The sequence below is a fragment of the Enoplosus armatus genome, chromosome 6 (assembly GCF_043641665.1).
Source record: "Enoplosus armatus isolate fEnoArm2 chromosome 6, fEnoArm2.hap1, whole genome shotgun sequence".
Taxonomy (NCBI): domain Eukaryota; kingdom Metazoa; phylum Chordata; class Actinopteri; order Centrarchiformes; family Enoplosidae; genus Enoplosus; species Enoplosus armatus.
Genome location: NC_092185.1, coordinates 14,787,896 through 14,810,186, shown reverse-complemented (window position 1 = coordinate 14,810,186; position 22,291 = coordinate 14,787,896). Strand labels below are relative to the sequence as shown.

The 22,291-nt window shown below is 39.8% G+C and overlaps 2 protein-coding genes across 3 annotated transcripts; one reads left to right on the top strand and one right to left on the bottom strand.

Moving 5' to 3' along the window:
* Positions 1 to 34: 34 nt before the first annotated feature.
* LOC139286468 (periphilin-1) lies at positions 35 to 17,585 on the bottom strand. Its single transcript, XM_070907271.1, has 10 exons — positions 17,457 to 17,585; positions 17,076 to 17,138; positions 16,286 to 16,359; positions 15,712 to 15,942; positions 15,203 to 15,264; positions 12,143 to 12,205; positions 11,406 to 11,575; positions 8,175 to 8,251; positions 7,016 to 7,150; positions 35 to 958 (listed from the first exon to the last, which is right to left on the bottom strand). Coding segments are annotated over exons 2-10 (1,035 nt in total). The 5' UTR covers positions 17,077 to 17,138; positions 17,457 to 17,585; the 3' UTR covers positions 35 to 736.
* Positions 17,586 to 18,726: 1,141 nt separating this feature from the next.
* Positions 18,727 to 21,326, top strand: LOC139286662 (YY1-associated factor 2-like). 2 transcript variants are annotated; one of them, XM_070907549.1, is made up of 4 exons: positions 18,727 to 18,836; positions 19,147 to 19,272; positions 20,153 to 20,305; positions 20,459 to 21,326. In XM_070907549.1, exons 1-4 carry the CDS (start codon positions 18,811 to 18,813, stop codon positions 20,697 to 20,699), a joined length of 546 nt encoding a protein of 181 aa, XP_070763650.1. In that variant the 5' UTR covers positions 18,727 to 18,810; the 3' UTR covers positions 20,700 to 21,326. The 2 variants fall into 2 exon arrangements, with proteins under 2 accessions (XP_070763650.1, XP_070763651.1); XM_070907550.1 differs by lacking the exon at positions 19,147 to 19,272 and having other exon boundaries at positions 18,811 to 18,836.
* Positions 21,327 to 22,291: the final 965 nt, after the last annotated feature.

Genomic DNA, 22,291 nt, shown 5'->3' with positions numbered 1-22,291 from the left:
AAACAAAAGGAGACGTCACTTAATTCAAGGCCTCAACTTTTATTTACAAACGTTTAACTGAAAATCTAAAAGAATATATTCACAGCTGTTCGATTTCAACTCAAAGTAAAGCAAAAATGCATGATCTACATATAAATATATAATAGTCATTTCTGTTCAATACTGGTGAGAGAATACTGTTGCAAAATACGGATACTGGAAAAACAATACACTACATATCACTAAAGACTGAGTAAAAGTTTGTGGTAAGACAGTTTCATTATTAGACAATAACAAGTCTCGAGGTGGTTGAATGATCAGACATTTAACCTTTATCAATTTAAAATGGCTTCTGTAATCGACTGAACGTAATACAATTTGAGATTTTCCACAACATGGTTCATGGTAAAAACACACACAAATATCAATCAGGCTTTCATAGAAACTGTATTTTGTGTATTTCACTCATAATACTATGAGTATAGGTATTTCACTGTAACAACATATCCATTTTAAAAATTATTTAACCTAGCATTGAGTCTTAAATCCTTTCGTTTCAGCAGGTGGAAAAGTGCCACCGCTACGGATATCCTATCTTTTGATAATAATACATACGAATCTACTTTATTTAAATCAATCACTGTTACTTTGATTAAAGATCACAATCAAAATAAAACAAGTGAAAAACTTGTTAAATTCTCCAATCCACTGAGACAAAGTTCTACTTATTTCAAGAATAAGATTTTAAGACATATTGTCACTTCAGTGTTTTGGGACCTGTGGCTTCCACTGAGGTGTCCGGCTGCTCTAATACTTGGTCCATCTCCTTCACAAAGTGTCTGAGGTCATCTAGGCAGCGCTGTTTGATCTCCAACAGGTTCACATCCAGTGGTGCCTGCAGCAGATTATCCAAACTGGGCTCCTTGGCCACCAACATCTTCACCACTGTGCGAAATGTCTCACAGTCCTGCCTGTAATGCTGCACAGGAAACAATCACGTCAGCAATGTCAATACTCATTATGATACAATGAAATGCAATACAATACATACAATAGAAAAACAGAGCCCAACTTTTTTTACAGGTCATTTTGGCAACATAAATTAAAGGGTTACTTAATTTACTTGAAGCTGAAAATAATCCTTTTGTGTTTCCCATATGATCATAATCAAAAAAAGTCACAACTATAAAATCTATTACTGCTAAATCTAACTTAGCAGGTTGTGTTACAAATTTCTGCACATGGAGCACACGCACATATTTTGCTCGTCAAAATAAACAGACTAAAAGTACATATTTGTTTCGCAAATTTGCAAGTCAAGTTACAACACCACACACCTTATAGTGTGACTGAATTTGTTGGTATTTTACGCACGTGAAACAGTTATATGCATACAGAATAAACAGTATTTTAATGGATTTATTATAATTTGTTAACTTATTGACAATTTCTCAGCCCATTGAGCAAAAATTTGAGCTGACCTCACAAATAAGCGAGCAACTCTATCTGACAGCTCTTTGAATTCTTCAGACCAGCTCTTGAATTGATGCCTAACTGTGAATTTAATGAACCCAGTTCTGGTAAATTGGTGTATTCCATGAAACAGAGCCTATTCAAGTGCATGTCTGCCCATAACAAAAGGGACGTGAGGTGTCAGAGTATGTTACTGGTGCTGTAGCATTCCTTCACACCACATTGTAACAAGCTCTCACATCCCTCTCAGATTTTACTGCTGACCCAAAACGGCTGTTAAGTTCTTTATTAGAGTCCCAGGTGCAAGCTCACAACATCTTTATCACCTGGAGAGAAAAGGCTAAATGTGGGGCCCTGCACTAAAGCCACCTTGAGGTTTAGGGCTACACCAGCCTGTCAAGGAGCACTCTAGGACATCAGGGTCCTCCAGGGTTGAGTTAATACAGCCCACATCGCCTCTCCCCTCAAATTAGAGTCACTGGGGCAGACAGAAGGCTTCTCTGTGGCTTAAAACAACCACTTTCTTGGCCACTACAAATAAGAAATCAAATCCAATTGCTAGTAAAGATTAGATACATGTCTCTTTACAAAGACAGGCTAATATGTGAGGCCAAAGAGGACATATTTACCCCCCAAAACATAACTTCTCTATATAATATATATTTGTTCAGATAATAAAGCTTTATATTTCATAATCAGCTGTAGGTAATCACTTCATCAAATGGAAAACAGTCAATCTTTGCATACATTTTACTGAAGTCTCAGGAGATATGACCTACTTGTTCAAGGTAGTGATTTAATCAAACGGTTGCAGAGGAACTGTATATCTGTGTCATGTTCAGACCGCATAACCATTTTAGGAATGTGGGCTGTGCAGACCTTAGTTGTAGAACAAAATTAGTTGACAGTATCTCATCAAACATTAACCGTCTGTTAAATGCAATAAAACACAAGCCAAAGAAAAATGCTGCCTGTCAACTTAAATCAGGGTCCAGTCCTGAGCAGAATGTGAGGTTAACCGGTTAAACGGCTATATTCCAGGTTTCTGTCAGTTATGGGGAAATTTAAAACCACAACTGCTGTTTCTTTGCCTAGATACACATTACATAATGTGTATCTAGGCTAACTCATGATCGTGTATCCATCAATTTGTATAGTGATCACAAGAGCTTTTGTAAATTCATTGTATCACTGTCACATGACTTAACTGTATTTGATGAGAATTTCATGAAGGTTTTGAGCAAGAAAAGTGTCTGCAATATATGATTTAGTGAAGTAAATGACCGTAGCTCGGAATGGGAAAGGAAAGATATTCCAATGTAGGACTGTGAGTCTGCAATATTTGAAGAAACAAGAAATTTGCCACAGTCAGTATCGAGTTGATCTTTTCCACCAAAATCTGGGAGGGGGCTCGGCTGGGTGGTGCTTTGAACACACAGAAAAGGTCAAAGAAACAAAAATAATATGACATTCAGCTTTGAACAATAAGGTTGGAAACAATTTGCCACATGGGAACCGCTCACTGTGTTTTCAAGCAAAAGGAGGAGGCTAAAATAGAGGCTATTGAGAGTACCTGTTGGGGAGAAAAAAAGTGCACAATTTAGTGTGTGTGTGTCAGACCAGGACCGAAGTAGGCTGAATAAGGTTATGTGAAATTATAAAATTACACACAAGAAAATGAAGGGTCTCCATTTAATTACAATGATGTCAAAAAACTGCAATGCCTCCAGCTCCTAGATCACGTCAGTTCTCATGGCAGTCATGGCTTTTTTTTAAATTTCATTTCCCTCTCTCTCTCCCACTGATAATTCCCCTGCTGAACTAGCTACAGCATGTTCAGATAGTTGATGCACACCTATCTGTTCATTCCCGCATCCCTAACCCACACTCTGTGCCACAGCACATGAATTTGGAGCACCGTATGCTCCACTTACAGGGAAACACTTATCAAATGTCACGGTAGGGTAAAATAACTATTATGACTATGAATATTATAGCAATACAGGTTATTATCACAACATGCATTGTACACACACAGAGGAAGGCCAGTCACGTAAACTCCAACAGAAATATCCCAGACTGTGGGAGATGTTTGGACTCAGGCTGATGATTTAATGTCTGCAGATCATGTCAAGCGAATTCGAGGCCCCACATAATGATAGTCTTCAGCCCCAACCACAAGGAAGTGAGAGACGCACGACACGTGTGGCCAGCTAAGCTCAGGGTCAACTTCATGCAACAACACAGGTCTCCTTCTGTTAGCTGTCCCTTCCCAGGCTACTCTGAACCTTTTTTATATCACCTTTATTTAACATTTCACAACCAAGATCTCAGGTGGATTAACTTCTTAAGGGCAGATTTCTCCTTTGATAAACATTTTCACTTAGTGAGCATTACTTAGGAGAGGCAAAAATTGGTTCTGGGTTTGAAGATATGAAAGGAAACATGGGCTAAATGAGACACAAACATGTGGTGTATGTCCCACAAACCAGTACCCCTCTAATCAGGGGTCTTAGGGTTGATTTTGTTTGCCATCTTTCAAAACAAAACCTTCCTAACCTTTTACCAAGTGACAGCCTTTGTTGACAGTGATTACACTTTTCATCCCATTATAACAAAGTCCAAGATTGGTTAAGCATTGGTTGCATGATTCTCCATTGGTGGCGTGTGCATGCGCACACCTCAGCAAGCATCTGACGGGAGCGAGCGTTTGTCCTCGAGTCACCACTGCAACATTCTGGAATTCAGAATGGACCTTTTCTTTGGTTATCTGGCATGTTTCTTCAGCTTTTTCTGTGTGCATGAACATCCAACCAGAAAGTTATACGTTCTTATCCTGATATTGAGACTGAGAACGGACTTGTTTCTGACTATGGACATTCCTCTGGGTTAATTGATAAACTCTCGAGGGAGTTAACAGATGCAGTTATCATCTACACAGTTTTACACACTTACAAGCTTCAAAATAGGACGGGGAAAGGGTTGGAAAAAGTGGCCTTATAATGAACTCTGAACTCAAATTAAGAGACTTCCCTTGATGTTACTGGAGTTCAGAAGATCATGAGATATCATGTGCTTGCATGTACATGACTACGCATATACATTTGCGTGAGATGAAGAGCATCACTCACACGTTTATTACAGTACTGAACAATGGAGGGGTGACTTCAAACAGCCTGCTATTTTTGTAAAAACTGCTCCCTTGTTACTTGAACAAACAGGAAGGGTGCTTTTGACCTGAGTGTGCTGTGTATGTTGTGAGAAAAGGTTGCAGGGAAGTTCTGCCTAAGTTGCCTCCCTGGAGTGGGAGCCATGAGCTGATCTTTAAGCGTGATACTAAGGGGCCACACAGGACGTAGTGGAGCCCCAAGAGAAACAGCAACACTAGGGGCCTTAAGAAGGGGCCTTAAAAAGTGGGCTTCTGCCCAAATCGGATGTTTGTGGAGGTCCAAATTGTGAACATACTGACAGGAGTGTGTGTTGGGATACCGGCTGGGGGTTGGGAAGTTGGGGGTTTGAGTGAGATTATACATAAAGCACTCACGTGGACATTTAGTGAGGCTCTGTTCAAATGAGCACTGATGCAGGCAGGGGTCCTGCATAATAAGGGAAGTAGGGTAATGGCTTGAGGGCTGGTACACATTAGGGGATATTAAAAGAGCCATTTTAATCACTCAAGCTGCAAACCGGACCTCTGGATGGAGGGGCTAATAGTTGAAATGGATATGTTTCATTTGTGCTGATTGAGATGATGAATGGACTTCTCTGAAAATCACTCCCAGGCTAAATTCTGAAGGGATGTTTTCTGAGTTCATGTGTTGTTATTTTACATGCTCAGATTTGTTCTGTGGTCAGTCCCAAGAATGATAAATTGCTCATCTGTTGCATCACAAAAAAACAGAGAATGAGGTATTGTGATGATGGTTTACAAAGCAACTGCATGCTAGTCATTACCTGCCTGTAATGAAATTATTTAACATTTTCAAACATCTTATGACAAGCAATGTCATGTGCTGGGATGTTTACTGTGTCAATGAATTTGCTTGAGGTTTCTAATTTCTTTCAAAACCCTGAAACACCCACAGAAAGTATGCATTACAACAAGCTCTTGGCCGAAAAACAATGAGCTATGCTGCTGTGACGAATCCATTTCCGGCTGATCCGGCGCCATGTTAACACGGTTGTATATGCAGTATTAAGACTTTGCTGTTCAGAAAAATAGCCCCTTTAGGAAATGCAAAAAAATGTTGGTGTATGTGACACGCTTGTTTTACACTAACTGCCGTGGATTGGAGTCATTCCTTCAAACCACTTTAAAGAGAACTGAGATCCAGCTCTGCCCACTACCTGATCTGCTCAGTTTGGCAATCCACAGCAGCGATAGATCAGTGTGTGTTTAACTGAGCCTGGGGCAGATGTTACAGTAAAGACACAGCAGAGGTTTCTACCTCTCACCACGTCTGTAGAAGCAGTTGGAAATGGCAGGGTAAGCATGTGTGTGCTAATGCCAAGAGACGTACCACACTGTGGGTGGGCCGCCTGCATCCTGCAGGGCAATTCCTGCCCTGCTTTAACGGGAACAGATAAGTGGTACTGTAGTGCAGAGCGATGAAGGGGAGGGAAAAAAGTGTACTCCAAATAGCAGGCCACAAGAGGCATCACAACCTGAGGTGCTAAGGACTTTTCTGCTGACTTATCCTCCTTCTCGCCACCAAAAATGTTTCTCAAACACAGGGTTTCTTAAATATTATGTGTAGCAAGCCAAGGCACATTTATACACCTTTTACATCAACCCTTGAAACTCAGCCAGATCATAAAGCCAGTGTTGTCTGGATACATGACCCACCTGGAGAACAGGGTAAAGCTCACACATGTAACGTGGGGCAACCACATGATAGGGTCAACCCATCAGGAAACTTAGTTTTGGGGGTGTCCCAGCTGCAGTGTGCAAAATAGACTATTTTATACAAAGTGAGTGAGTAAGTAAGTAGGGTGTTATGTAATACTGAATGGACCCACTTTAGTTTTTCTCAACAACTGACACACTGACCTGTGCCCACGTCTTGTGTAACCACCTTGACTCGGGATATTAAGGGTCGTCAGGTGTGGTGTATAAGAGTCAATCGTGGGTCAGCCTCATGTTAGAATACAAGGGCTGAACATGAAATAAATGCCATGATTAGAAAATGCCAATGAGGTAAGACAAGTCTACAGGTTCCCCTTTGCTGTTTCTCTTGTTTCAGGACTTTTTTGAAACACCCGTTTGTACCTGAAGCAAGACAGGATTAAGCAGATTATTATAAAGAAAATGTAATTTAAAGCTAAAAGTTTGCCATGGAAACCAGAAAAATAATCTCACCTCAGTGGCAGATTTTTCCACTTGTTTTAAGAAAATAAGATTTCAGAACTCTGTAATAGCTGATGCCTGGTCACGCTTTTTGCAATATATTAGAGACCCAAGGATACTAATGGAGAAAGGTTATGATCTGGCAAATACAATGGAGACAAGTAGTTATATTATAGCATAAGCAAGTAAGCGTCAAGAGAATGCAAATCTTACTACCTTCTCAATTTCCAGAGCCTTAGCCTTAATGGCCTCCAACCGGCAAGCCTTGAAGTCCTCCTCTGGTGTCAGCTTTGGCTCCATGCTGGCAGCCACCACCTCCTCCGTCTCCGCTACAGATGCAGGAGTTTTTTCCTGGCAGGCCAAAGGTTAAGGGTTAGAGCTGAGGTCACCAGGTTTAGAAGCTGGTTCTGATTTCAAAGTGTTTCAAATAGAGACAACTCTGCTCTCTTACGGGTGTTGAGTTCTTGTTCTTTTTCGTACATGTGTCATTATGCATGCAACAGTAAACAGAAATGAGGTACCATATACAGTACATCTCACTGATTAAAGGATCCTTACTGCCAAAGATCAATGTAAAGGCCCAATGACACAAATAGATCAGTCAGTTATACCTTAGTATATACTTTAGTTAAAGATAACATAACCCAACTGTCCAAAAATCAAAAAAAAAAAATTTCTACAATATTTTATACTGAGCAATACTATACTGGTGGTTTTGGCTGTTTTTGGCTCAGTAACAACAAAGAATGTACTGCCTATATTACCTTTTATATGGCAAAATTACAGCATGACTGCAATGCTGCTGATGAATTCAAGGACACTAAGAACTGAGAGTTTGCTGCTGAAAAGTGTTTTATTCATGAGCTATGTTCATTACAATAAAAACAATTACTGCAATTATATAAACCTGCGGTGGTGTAGTGAATTCATGTCCTCGTTTTATTTTTATTTTAAATCAGCATTTACAGAATTTATTATTGTCCTTTTCTAAGTGATGTGTTCTTGGGATTGAGAAGGTTGGACGTGTTTCATCAATACACAAAAGAATATATCCTTGCTCAATGTCCATGTCAAATTATTCCATAAGACCACAAGAATTCTACAACAAACTCCATTTGTCTTACTGGGGAGTAAATATGTTGTACCATAGGTGTGGAGGAAATGTAAAGACGATCATTTTATGTAACTGCAGTAAATTAGTGCAAGTGATATTTACCGCTGCACAGCTCACATTAACTGAGATTTTTTTCAAGCTGTTACATTGAGTGCAACAGTACAAATGCAATAAAAGCTACTGTATTATATTTTACTTTGCTCACTGCAACATGTTTCTTGTAAAGTAGTGGTTGAGATTGCCCTCAAATGCTGCTTTTACCTTTGAAGAGCCTGAGCTGTGAGGAGACCCCTCCGCAGAGCTGCTGGGAGTGTGGCTCATCAGCGCATTGGGCTTATCTACGGAGAAAATATCGGGACAGATGGACATGGAAAGAACAGTGAGCAAACAAGCAGATAATTATGTTAAATGAAAAGTTCTGACTAAGGGCAGTCGACCATATAAGAGATTGATCTGAGTGACCACAGCATTCCTTTATTAAATTTTTCTCTGCATTAAAAAAATCCTGGGGGAGCATCCTGGTGGGTCAGTGGTCTGGGACGCATGCCACATTAACTACAGCATCCCGGTTCAAATCTGGATAGGGACCTTTGTTGTATTTTATTCCCCTCTCTACACACATTCCCTAGCTCTCTGCATTGTGATGTCTAATAACTGCAAAATGCCATAAAAACATTTTTCTTAAAAAATACCCTGGGGAACAATTACATTGTACTGTGAGACATCAAACAATCAATCATTTATCATCATGAAGCCAAGACATTATGAAGCTTAAAAGTACAAATCATTGTTTTTTTTAAATACTCCCTTGTTGGTTCCTCCCACACAATAGTGGTCGAGGAGTTCAGCTGTGCCTAAATTGAAATATTGTCCTCTGCCGGCTCCAATGTGTCTCGAAAAAAACAAATATGGCCAAGTTGTTTGTTTTTACTGAAGGAATCTCCCATAGTGATTAGAGTGAGCCAAGGTGAAACCTCCATCCCTCAGCGGGACTATGGAGTCCCCAGGTGGAGCAAACTCCGGGACCCCACGGAGACAAAAAGGCTACTAGGATACTCTACTGTAGTTTGGACCATACAGACATACAACAGTGTTAAGGCCGAAGTATGCTGAAAACTAAATAGTTAATATGACATGTGCCATCGTACAGAGGGGCTTGATGCAATAACTGTTCAAATGGGGATAACAGCGCAGTCTCTCCTCAAAGGAGTTCATAGTGTTCCATTTGTTTGTGCGCAACAAAAGTAATGGAAGTGGTTGTGTGCAGAGTAGGTCTCACCTCCGGACACCTGTACGCGCTGTATAAAGCAGGCGTGCTTCTCAAGATTATCGGTTTCAGAACGAAATTACAAAAATTGTCGGACTCAGCCACTCCAATTATGATGTCAGAAAGGTGTGTGTGTGGGGGTGGTGGTTCTAGATGCTGTTTGATGATCTGACAAGGACTTCATTTGAAGCATACTGACCCCTTTACTCTATGTGACATGCAGTACTATAGGTGTGACTCACTCTAGGGGGGTCACGCTGGGGGCTCATCATCACCACACCAGCCCCCCACGGCACCTCACACCCAAAGTTACGCAAATTAATTTCACGCTGTGAGGGAAAGCTCCGCTTTGTCTGTAAGAAAGCAGTAGTTCTAAAATAAGATCAGGGGTAGTGGAGACATCTGATTATTGACGTGCTGCATCTATACTACAGATTTTAAGTAACAATGTTACTACAGAGCATGTAAATACGTTCTCCGGTTACCTGTGTAACCTGGTGTCTCGGAGTAACCTGGTTACTTTAGTGCATGTAAACCATCTTGATCATACTCTTTATATATTAGAAAAGGTGTGAGTCCAGCCCCTATCCACGTGTCTGGTTCCAGAGGCCCTATATCTACTTTGAAACCCTCTCTAGATGACATTACACATTGTTAGAGCCAGTTTTCATATTTTCGGTTCAGTCCACCAAGGCCCCAAAGGCCTTCAACTGGTCCGTTACTGCCAGTTCATCAGAACCCTACACCCGGTGGTGGGCCCACGTGGCAGCGGCCCCTGTGTTCCTTGCCAATAACAGTCACCATTGACTAAGATTTTGTAAAATGACGCTGTGCACATCTTCTGTGTGCATGACAAAGCCTAGTATACATACCCTATCACCAAAACCCTATTTTTGTGTACTTTGCTGTGCTGGCCTAATTAATATCCCAGATGGCAGTGGAGGTGGGAGGTACAACTGTTTTCTCACAGTTTTATTGCATCTTCAAAGAGTGCGACAACATGAAGCTTGCAACACATTAATATGTTTATACATCTTAAAAATCAAAGCACTGCTGCAATTACTGTCCACACTCCTTCGCCTCAGACTAATAATATTGCTTATGTCAGATCACTTTAAAACAAGATTTTGTAAAATGTGAATCCATAAATTTCGTTAGCTCTGCATTGCTAATTAAAGTTCTTAAGCCTGTTAAGGCACAAAAGCAAGCATGTAAAATGACAGACCCAAAGTGATTTTGAAGACATCGTTAAGCCAACGCATGAACTACTTTCTCACTGGAGAAAAGGTCAAGTTTTCAATCCAAAGCCAAACCACCCCAATAAACCAAGGGTATCCTTTTTCCCAGCCTCTAAAAGTGTGTGTGGTGTTAGTGTAATTAACATCTTAACGTGTTTCAGCACACTGTGACCCCTCACATTACACACCACCTCTGAAAACAGATGCTTCACCTGGAATGGCTTAATACCTTCAGACATTTTAATTATACGTATGCCTCCGTAAAATGGGAAAATGTTCTCTATTGTTGTCATTACAGAGCGTATGACATCTGCAAGGACAGACATTGTATTAGATAGGGGTGAATTCACTGTAAACTCCATTGTAGCACTCCCATTATCTATCCTCCTTCAGGTTTTGCCCTCTGTGGCCAATCACAGAATGTCAGGAAGTTCAGAGTGGTGCTCTGTTATTGGACTTCATACAATCCACTTGGGCAGCAGGTCAGACAGGTACGTCCATTACTACTAGTTCTTTGCAACAGATTTAAAAGCAGGTGGGGGACAGAGCCTTAAAGTGCATAATGGATTTGGAAATGAAAACAAGTTTGACCTTTTCTTTACCTCTTTCAGAGTGTTCCAAAATATATTTACTTACGCCTTACTTGCATTAAATAAAAAAAGCACAGATTAAGATGCTGTAATAATTGCTAAAATATCTGAGATATATAAAAGTGTATTAATGCTATTATACCACAGTTTCATTATTGATATTCATGAGCTGGTGGGAGATATGTACGACAATGTGTTTTGCGAGAAAGCTTGTCTCCATGAACTAATATATTTCCTTTATAACAGCTCAGTGCCATATGTAATTAATAAAACATTGCTTGTCTGGTAGCACTTCCTTCCATTCCTTTCAGCTGATCGCAATGCAAGATTGTAACTGTGGCTTTTTCAAATCTGTAAACTTGAGCTGTTCGAGATCCACAGAAGACTTCATATTTACGCTTTTTCTGGGCCGGCTGGTAGGTGTAGCTTTTGTCCCTGTCGGGGGAGAAGCTCCTGTTGCTGGTGTTTGATCCAGAGCGGGGTGGTGGTTGGGCTTCCCTCCTTCCAGGAGAGCGGCCCCGTTTGCTTACTACAGGTGGAGAGCTCCTGTAGTCATCGTGGTCTTCTCTATGAAAGTAAGAAACAATCAAGAAGTTCAGTAGTCCACTGAATCCTCCCAAAGTATGAAGTTCAAAAATATAGAGGTTCTGTGCAGCAAAATAGTGTTGTGAATATTGTTGACAAAACAAAAATAATGTCTATAATACTAGCCATGGGACTCTCTATTATTTTCTTAAAATGTAATTATTGTATGTCTGCAGAGACCTTTAGAATGAATTCCACGGAGGAAGCTTCAGCTGAAAAATAAGCATAGCTTTCGAGCCTTTTTAGAGTGAGATTTTCAAAGAAAAATACCATTTGCCGTTTTGACAAATATAATATGTCCTTTTGTGAAAAACTGGCACATTGGATGCTGCTTTCTCTCAAAACAATTGGATATTATGTGTGTCTGAATGTCAATTAACACAATAGCCTCTGGTCAACACACTTGATTTTGTCTTGTCTTTGATTGGAAGCCCACTATTTAAATCAAAAACTAGGCAATGGATGTCAAGCCCTACCTGCTCACAGAGTTGGCAGTTTGTTAGATGTGCGCTAGAAAACCATATGGATGCATTTCTGACAGGCACTGACCTTAGAGGAGGGCCTAACCCTCGACCTCTGTTGCGGATATAGGGACCAGCTCTGCCACAGTTCCTGAAAAATATGAAAAATACAGAGTCAAAAAAACACAGGCAACTCAATGACTGGTGAAGTTGCTCTGCAACCTGGAAACAACTGTTTGGTAAAGAAAGGTCCAGGCAGAATATGATTAACAAATCAAGAATATGTTAAGTGTAAATTCAAAATGCCGAATTTGCATCATTACTTGTTTGAGAAGAAGAAGGCTATTCATCAGCAAACGCCTTCAGATGGGTAATGGAAACAGAATAGATAGAAGACAAAACCACAAAGAATTAAATTCAGACTCAGTGGGGCTCTGTGGCACCCTGATCAATTTGTGGAGCGGAGGCAATCTTCCACTTTGGCACATGCAACAGTTGGCTGACAGTTATTTTGGTCTTCTTTCTCTACTCTACTATCTGTCTTCAATTGTAGGCAGAGCCATGATTACGACTAAGCCAAAGCACTGTCACTAAACTTGTTATTCAACCATGTAATGTAATGGCCAATTCCTGAGCATTTATCTAACATGTGATAGGCCTAGCACACATACTGAAACTTCATTGTTCATTGTACCACGTTTTTATGATTTTCCAGACTCAAAGCTTTTGTCCGAACAACAACCTTCAGGCCCGGAGGTATAAATGACCTAAAGGCACCTGGTTGTCATGACCTCTGCCTGAACTCAATCTCAAACACAGAGCAGGTCTAACAAGGCCTCAAACTTTTACGACTCCTGGTCTGTTTGAAGTAGCCGAGACTCGGCCTGCCATTTGCCAAACACTGAATTGCCATCCAGGCAGTACAAAACTAACATCAAAAGGCTGCAGATAGGAAAAAAATGTTGTGTACTTAATTTTGGAAAAAAATGAATTTCTAAAGAGTAAATCAAGCATTTACCAGACAGACACTCACTCAGAAATTCCACACATTTAAAAACCCCTTGCTGCCTTAATGCAGAAGCAGAGATATTCTGTATGCAGTATACTCTTGATACTGACGGTCACTACACTAAGAAATTACCAACACTGCAATAATTTGGTAAGTCATGAAGCCTAAAAATAACCGTGGGTCCCAAGAAACAAAACAAACTAATAATATTTGCATCTTCCCTTTACTTTCTTACACAAAGCAAAAACACACCTGGCTTGTTAGAAATAACAATACTTCAATTAACTGGATGGATTTAAGAAGACCAAGCTTCATTTAGCATGGTAGCTTTTGACTGTGGCCATTAACTTGGAGCAGGCCGTTAACTCATTTCATAATTTCATAATAATGAAAAGTGACGCAAGAGTGTCAGCAAGACGCCACTGCAGAACTTTATCCCACACCCCTTAAGCCAGATTTATAGTTGTACAATAAGAAGTTACACGCATAGCCGCCGTTACTCCCCATGAGTGTGAGCCTTGCTTGGGCTTACAGAGCCCGGTGTGCCTCGAGATTCTGTCTTGTGCTAGGATTGAGAGAGTCCTTTTATATCTACCACCTTGTCAAAATAGCCACTGTAGCACCTTGTGCAAGAAAGCTGCTTCAGCTGCCTCTTGACAGGAGAGGCTGAATGATAAACTTTCCCTAAACCAAAAATCTGTAGTTATACAGTTTTTGGTCGTTGTAATCATACCTCCTGTTAGAACTGGCCTTTGAAAGACCCCTTCCTAATGTGTTTCCAATGTATGTGATGGGGATTAAATTCCTGACTTAGTCACATCACGTGGACATTTTCAAAAGTTACAGTCCTTTACTACAGAATTCCTTCTTTCCGTTTCCTGCGAGGGAGGCAGAATAACACAAAGAGGGAATTTGGAACTAAAAAGCAACTTTGGAAAATACTCATTTGAGTTGATTAACTGTTATAGAGTCTCATATTACCTTCAGATTGAAATGTAGAATGTATTTTTACACAGAAATTGTTCTAATACAAACAGTACGGTCATAGCGCACATATCATTTCTTTTAACGTTCTTTAGGATGAAAACTGGTTCAACTAGAGCCTGAAACGTTCAACACGAAGTGTCACTTCCATTTTCTCTGCAAGCACCTAAAGCATTATGATAAACTGAAATTGACGGCTATGAACTTCAAATGCAGAGTTACAAACACTTAACATGTGTTGATCACATAAGTATCCAGAAAAAGCAGCACCTAGGGTCTATTATATGAGTACAAATTTTCAGTTTAGGTATGTAGTATGCTTTTCAATAGTAAGCATGTCTTCACACACTTTATTTGACCAATATGAACCTAACTTGATATGTAGCATTATCACAACAAATAGAGAACTTGCAACTTAATGCAGAAGAGAGAAGACATATGCTGCTGCGAATATCTAAGATGTGTGTAGGTATTTGACTGGAGAGGGAGTGGTCCAGCTGTTTTTCCTCTCAGGGTGGGGTAAGAGGTGGGAGTGGGGGTGGGGTTGTTTGGCTGAGTGAGTAGACACTAGTGCCCTTTGTCCCCCTCTCTTGCCTGGTATGACTCCTGGAAAGGAGAGCCTGGGCCCGTAAACTGTTGGTATGTTGAATTAGACAGGGCGAGAAGAGTGTGTGTTGATGTATGAGTTATAACTGCTGGACTTAGCTTCTCTTTGTGGGGTTAAGCTCTTGAGCTTAAGAGAACTGTGGTCACAGGTAATAAAAATATGCTTCCTAAATATATTTTCCAAAGCTAATCTTTTCTGCTAAGGCATTTGCCAAAGCAGAAATTTGTAATAATAGATGCTATATTCTTAACTGTAGGGTGGAATGTAGGAATAAAGAATTTAAAAAGAAATTTTAAGTGATTTTACACTTAGTAGCTTGGTTAATCCATTTTTTCCTCAATGATATTACATGCAAAGAAAGCCACAAACCATGAGGGTCATTAAATCTCCATCAAGCTTATAGTATCCACCTTTAAAAAGACTGAACTCTGCCTCCACCTAGTGGTCACTTAGTATTATACAAGTAATTCGGTGACAAAACTGACAATCTGACATCATCAGCATGTGACAAACAAAAATGAATGAATAGAAGAATCAATATAAATTACCTGGAGCCTAACTGATGCCTTAAATCATCTCTCCTATAACTCTGGTGGGAGTGCGGACCCTCCTGAAAACAGAAACACAATTACAACAAACCTTAAAGGTTCCCTGCCTGTTTTGGACCTCTAGTAGCCAATGGAGGTGTTGTTCTATGACAGTGAAGAAGTTAACTTGTCAACTGGAGGTTAACGATGCAGGATTAAAAAAATTTAAAGCGATTGTTTCATGAGAAATGCACTTGACACGTTTGTTAGACCTCCAAAGAAACAATGACTTTTGGTGACACTGAATGTCCTTTGTTTGTTTTTAAGAAAAGTCCACAGGGCCCCTTTAATTCTGCAAGTGAGGATGGCTTTTATTGTTGATGTTGTTGGGAACTACAAAAAGGCTGACAACAACCCAAATAAACAACATTCTGTCATACTTAGTCCTATAATTGTTTTACACTAGTTTTCAAACCTTTAACACAAAAAAGATTTCAGTTTATAAAATATGCACACCAAGCTTGTCTTACATTTCGTGTGGGTGACGAATTTCTGCGAAAATTTCCAACGTTGGGACTTTCATCATAGTATCGACGATCGTTGGGTGGATAACTTCCTTCCCCGTGACAATCTCTTGCATCTGGGTAATTTCGAGGACCACCATACCACTGGTCATCATTAAAGCCTCTGTCAAATTCCGCCCCTGGCCGAGGCACAGGGCTCCTCTTATCAACAATGTTGACAACTCGATGGACTGTCACCTGAAATTACACAATACCAAATTTACATTTCAATCTGTTAGCCTCGAATTAAGAATAACTCGACAGAGTAAATAATATGCTGTTCAAAGTGTTAGAGTTCAATGTCAATGGAATCTCCCAAATTCCCTCTAAACAGTAACTTACAAAAGAAGAAATAGTGAATAAATACTCAACACTACCATAAATACCTACCATGGTCATAAGAAGCCAATCACAAGACTGCAACTTAAGAAACAGCGTCATGATAACAGAGACTGGTAACTAACCAGTTTTCCAATTAATTACCAAGGGGACTTAGTCAAACTAATATATTTTGGCCATGCAAAACAACATATTCCCTTACCTCTCTTGCATCCATTCCTGAGAAGCGTTCTTCATATGCCTCTCTAATGGATTTTCGACCACGTCGATATGCCACTACAAAAAAACAAAGAAAGGAGTGTGTTTGTGTGTAGGTCAGAGTTCAAAGTACAGCTATGAAGTAACGTTTATATTGTGCATAACAAGTAACAAAGTCTTAACTTTAAGGATTGGATATGAACTGGAAGAGGATTGAATAGATGTGTTTAGTGGGGCCCCACAACACTGTTCTATAAGCAGTCAAAACAAAGGCCAAATACTTAATAAATAATACTGTGGTACATGGGTGCAGCATCTTTATCCCTGATCAGGAGGGGTCTTGGCTTTCTACTCCCTTAGTAACTAGCTGAGCCAGAAAAAAACTGGACAGTCAGTGTATCATCCAGTGCAGGAATGCCTTGATGCAAAGTGCTATATTTCCTCTCCAGCCTGGTGAAGTCTGACAAGCCGCAATCTCTCAGATTGGAGTTTCGACCATGACACTTCCACACATGAGAAACAAAGACAGGCCTTGCTCTGTTGCCAGGCTGTGGACACCTTGCATGAGATTTTGACAGGGGATGTGAGGTAGAAGCTCTTGGCTGACCATCCTTCCAGCTGTCTTCGAGCTTGTAAAGCCAACCCACAAAAGTCACTTCTGTCAGTGGCGTTCTGGCAATGCTCAAAAGACATGTACTTGGGACAGACATCACTTGAAGTAGGCTCTACAATAAATGACGAACAGTTTTCTAATTCACTCAGACATTGACATGATTGCTGTTGTTTTCACTTACTGTTGTTAGGATTGTGATGCCCTGTATGGTATGCTTAAGATGTCTCAGTAGAGAATGACGAACCTATAAGAAGAAAAGAGTATAGCCTTGTTTATCTGACTCAGCATAGGCATATTTACCCCAGACCACTTTGGACACATGCCCAAACACCAAGAGTCCAATTATTTTAATGATGGGGAACGTGAACAGTCCGGATAAGTCAGAGCAATGGGACGTCACATAACACAGCTGTCAAATGGCAATAAGCGACTTTTGAGTTTTGCTGAAATGTATGAAGTTATTGTGACAGAATGAGAAAGCTCCATGGTGTTAGCAATGTTGTTAGCAAACCTGGCTAATTAGCGTCACATCACAAGAGGAAATCGTAAGAAACTCTCTCACCAAATAATGATTTGAATACTCCTGGCCACACAGTGCGTTTTACATATTTCTCCAATCGCTAAAGGACACTTATACTTAAATCCAAGTTACACCGCCGTCCAGACTTTTCTCTTCGTGTACATGTGCAAGTGAAACCAAAACAATCCTAGCTGCAACACCACCAGTGCTGTGCGCTCATTTTCCTGTCTGCTCTTCTTCGCTGAACAACATATTTTCAGAACATAATGCACTGTCACCCTCTGGTGGCGACTGATGGGAATGTCCAAACTTTCTGATATTGGCCAGCAGTGGAAGATCTTTTACTTCAATAAAAGAAGCAATACCTTAACGTTAGAATGCTAAATTAAAGGTAAAAGTATTGAAATTGAAGTATAAAAGGTAAAAGTACTAATTTAGATAGCAGAAGCCCTTGTCAGTGTTATATTTCTATATTATGATAGTAGTGTAGTGTTGTAATTAATGTTGTTGCAGCATTTTAATAATGTACCTTGTCACTGTAGAGTTAATTCTAACTGATTGATATACTGTTGTGAAATGTACTCAGTAATAATGTATTGTAGTTTCTAAAATCATCATAGGTTGTCTTTGTAACATCTTAATCTGAAATAAGTTTAGTACAATTAAAAGTACAATGTTTGCCTCTGAAATGTTATAAAATAACATTTGCAATCGGCAGACACAAGACACACCAGTACCATTCATTAAAGTACAACGTCTGTTTTTAATCATTTATTGCAACTTCATTATTTTCTCACATTGTTTGTGATGATTTCTCAATACACGGCGTAATTTGATGTATATAGTACCTTTTTATTTGTTTTCATACTTCATATTGTAGTTATTTATTTATCCATACTATGCATCTGTCATTGTACTTATTGTATGTTTTCAGTTGTGACTGTTTAGTTTCCCTATGTAGGATCAATGAGGTTAGCTTTATCTTACCTTATAAAATGTAAACACAAAGGTACACCTACCACTTCAAAATAAAATAGAATATAATAATAAAACAGACCACAACTGCCTATGAATGTGTCAACTCTGCGCCAAATCACATTCTACATATAGTTACAGCATTTGTGTACATTTTCACTTCTCCATTCCTCATTAAAACCTGTCTTCGTGCGCACTCACTCACACCATGCTATAAAAAATTACAAAGCGCCTTTCATCAGCGTTGTGTCACATTTACTGCCGTCTGTGTTGTGATTACATTAAAAGTGATTGGGTGATCCCGTGTCACGTGACCGTCCTTCGACACAGGAGTTTCCACGACAGCTGAGTAGCTGCTAAATGCGTTTTTTCACCTGTAACATTGATCCTTTTGAACTCCAGTCAGTCGAAGTTTATTCAAATGGGAGACAAGAAGAGCCCCACAAGGTAAAACTGTCGCGGGTATCTTTGAATGGAGACTTTATCGGGCCATTTGAGAACAGAAAGCTCGGTCAATGGATGGAGCTGCTTTACTGAAGTGTTCATGGCGGCTGGCTGTTGGTTTAATATGGGGCAACTGCCCGTGTAAACTGAAAGCTCCCTTTTCCTCAATGACTGACTTCTGAGCTGAAAAGATCTTTTAGAGTCGTGTCTTTCCTGTTCTGGTATTCATTGTCTACCAGGTTTTCTTTGAAATCATTGCGCTCATAGAAAATGCGCCGTTATCACAGTGTTTTTGTTTTGTTTTTGTCTGAAGGCCAAAGCGGCAATCCAAGCCCTCCGCCGACGATGGTTACTGGGACTGTAGTGTCTGCACGTTCAGGAACAGCGCTGAGGCGTTCAAGTGCCTGATGTGCGATGTCAGGAAGGGGACGTCAACTCGGTAAGAATATCTCAGGCTGTTAAGGTTTAACGATCAATACGCTGCAGAACTATTTTAATGGTAATTGCACGATTTTAAAATAAGTACACTCAGATGCAGGGTTATTAAGCACACCTATCTATTACAATAGCCCTGCCATAAACCCTGTCGTCATGAAGGGTTTAATGTTAAGTTTTTGTTGAAAACGTTTTTAGACAGTTGTTGATTCAACTGTATTAACATTTTGGAGTAGTTTGTGGCCATGGACTTATCTACCACTGAGGACACTGAGGTCATGTCCTGGGAAACAAAAAATAACTTGAGAACTCAGCTTTGAAAACTTAGAACTTTAATAAGGGTGGAAAATGTTACCTAAATACACCTCAATAGTTTACTGAATAAATAAGATAAAATAAGATGTATATCATTTTTATTATTTATTTTTGGTGTCTGGTCAAAATTGACGGTTGTTGCCCTATTTGTTGTGCTGTGATAGAATGGAGAGGACATCTTTGCACATACCTAAATACCTGTCAGACCCATAGTTCAATTTTCAATCAATGCCTGTCTTAAAAGTAATAGTCGGTGCCCAAATGAACACTGAAACAGGTTTGCTTGCTGTAATCATTTCTCTTGTTCATACTGGCTGTGAAGAGATCCCTTCCTTATGCGCTTCTAATCAAAGAGATGGGGGATGTTCAATGTACATATGGGAGTTTTGGAGATTTAGGATTCAGCCAAGAATTTCCATTTTAAATTATGTGTTGAAAGGCCCCTGCTCGTTGGTCATATTAAATAGCTGCACAGTTCAGCAGTGCAAGCCACATGCCTGCCCTACTTACAGCTTCAGTGATATAAATGTAACTATAAGGCCAATAACCTTTTTTTGTGTCTCTTTCAGAAAACCACGGCCTGTTTCTCAGCTGGTTGCACAGCAAGTAAATCAGCAGTTTGCACCACCCACACACCCCAAAAAGGAGAAGAAAGAAAAATCTGAGAAAGACAAGAGTGATAAAGAGCCAACACTGAAAAAGAAAAGTCATAAAAAGATGAGGTAATGAATTTATGTTTTCACAGGAAATAGAAGAGTAGCTCATTGTATTCAGTGGTGTTTTTATCTTGTTGCTGGGCTTTGCCACTGCTGAATTATTTAGTATCCTCCGAGCAGTTTTCAAATCCTGTTTCTGTTTGTTTGTCTCTTCACCAGGCCCAGGTTAAAAAACATAGACAGGAGCAGCGCCCAGCATCTAGAGGTCACCGTTGGAGACTTGACTGTAATAATCACAGACTTTAAGGAGAAAGCCAAACCCATATCCACTTCAACAAGTGCTGCCTCAGCAGACCAACACAGTCAAAGTGGCTCAAGCTCTGATAACACTGAACGAGGGGTCTCCAGATGCTCCTCGCCCCACGGGGAAGGCTCGCCGGTCAATGGAGAGGCTCACTAACCTTCCCACTCCCAGTCAGCAGCACAGCCCCTTCTTCTGCACTCTCAACAGCCTCAACCAGAGATTAATCTTCAACATGCACGTTTTCTAATAATACTATAAATGCCAATATGATAGCATTCACCTCCATTCGGGGTATTTTTCACTGCCTTCCCGTGATGATAAAGAATTCAGGAGTCAGGACATATGCTGTATGCTCAAAGAACTGTTGCAGCGAGATCTATCATGATGAACTGAAAAGAGGAACAGTAGCATTAAATCCCTGATGTCGGTGGAACTGTGACTTGTGATTTAACACAGCAGTGTTACTTCAGCATCACACTCGGCTGGTCCTTTGCTGCACAGAATAAATAATGCATTATGGAAGAAAATATGAAGAAGTCATCTCAGAATTGTAGTTTATCCTTGAATTTTATCATTATTTGCACTTAATGGCATCCTATGTTCATGATAACATTTATTTTTAGCATTATTTCCACTTTATCAGTCATGATAACACTGTTGGTTACTGGCCTCATCCAGCTCTGATTTTATGCCATTGGATGCCATTAATTGTTTTACTGTCTAACATTTGAGTAAAAATATTGAATAATTATTCTAAGTATGCTTCTCCTTCACTTGGTAGAGTTAAGCATGATTTAATCTATAGAATGGTTTATATTGTAAAATAATGTTAAATAAAATAAGTTGTAGATACTTGGATATGCTTTTGTTTTGTTTGTAAGACACATGGATCTCTTAAAAGTTGCTTTATTGGAACAAAACTAGTTTCTTCAATAATTTTGCTGAAGCATTTCCATAGTTATGGGATTGTGTTTTTGTTAACATCATGACTGATATGTTCCATAAAGGCAATGGACTTGGTAATTGACCAGTCCAAGTAACACTTAAGCGTACTGTATGTGTGCGTTATTACCCTTCACCATGTTGCTTACACTTAAAGTAAAATCTCTACAAATTGTGTCTTGAGAGGAAGGCCGTCAAAGCAGTGGTGGAAAGTAACTAATTATATTTACTCACATACTGTACATAAGTACAACTTTGAGGTACTTTGCTTCCACCTGCTACTTTATACTTCTACCTCACTGCATTTCACAGGGTAACATTGTACTTTTTGCTTGTGGCAGGATGTCTCTCCATTGTGATAGTGCTTTCACTGAATTCTTCCACCACTACTTAAAATGGAGTCATTTGTTTTGTTCAGTATTCAGACCACTTCCACAATCATCATGTTTTAACTACCACATGCCAAGAAACTGGGACTGTGAGTCATTTCTTTACCTTCTATCAGAATGTTTGACTGTGTGTTCCCACCGTCAAATTTCCCATCCTGTGTGACACATTATGAATGATATACTGTATGTACTTTAACACCGAGCTTTGGAGGAGTTGGTAGATACCTGGCTGCAGTTTACAAATCTTAAAATGTAGTGTCAACTGTACACGCACACTGCATTGACAGATGGTTGATCAAAAGAAGAAACGCGTGGAAGAGAAGTGGGTGGGGCGGAAAACTGTAAACACCAACTGTGCTCTTCGGCTTACTTTCTGACTTGATTTATGAGAGAGATTAGTTAGCTGGCAGTACATCA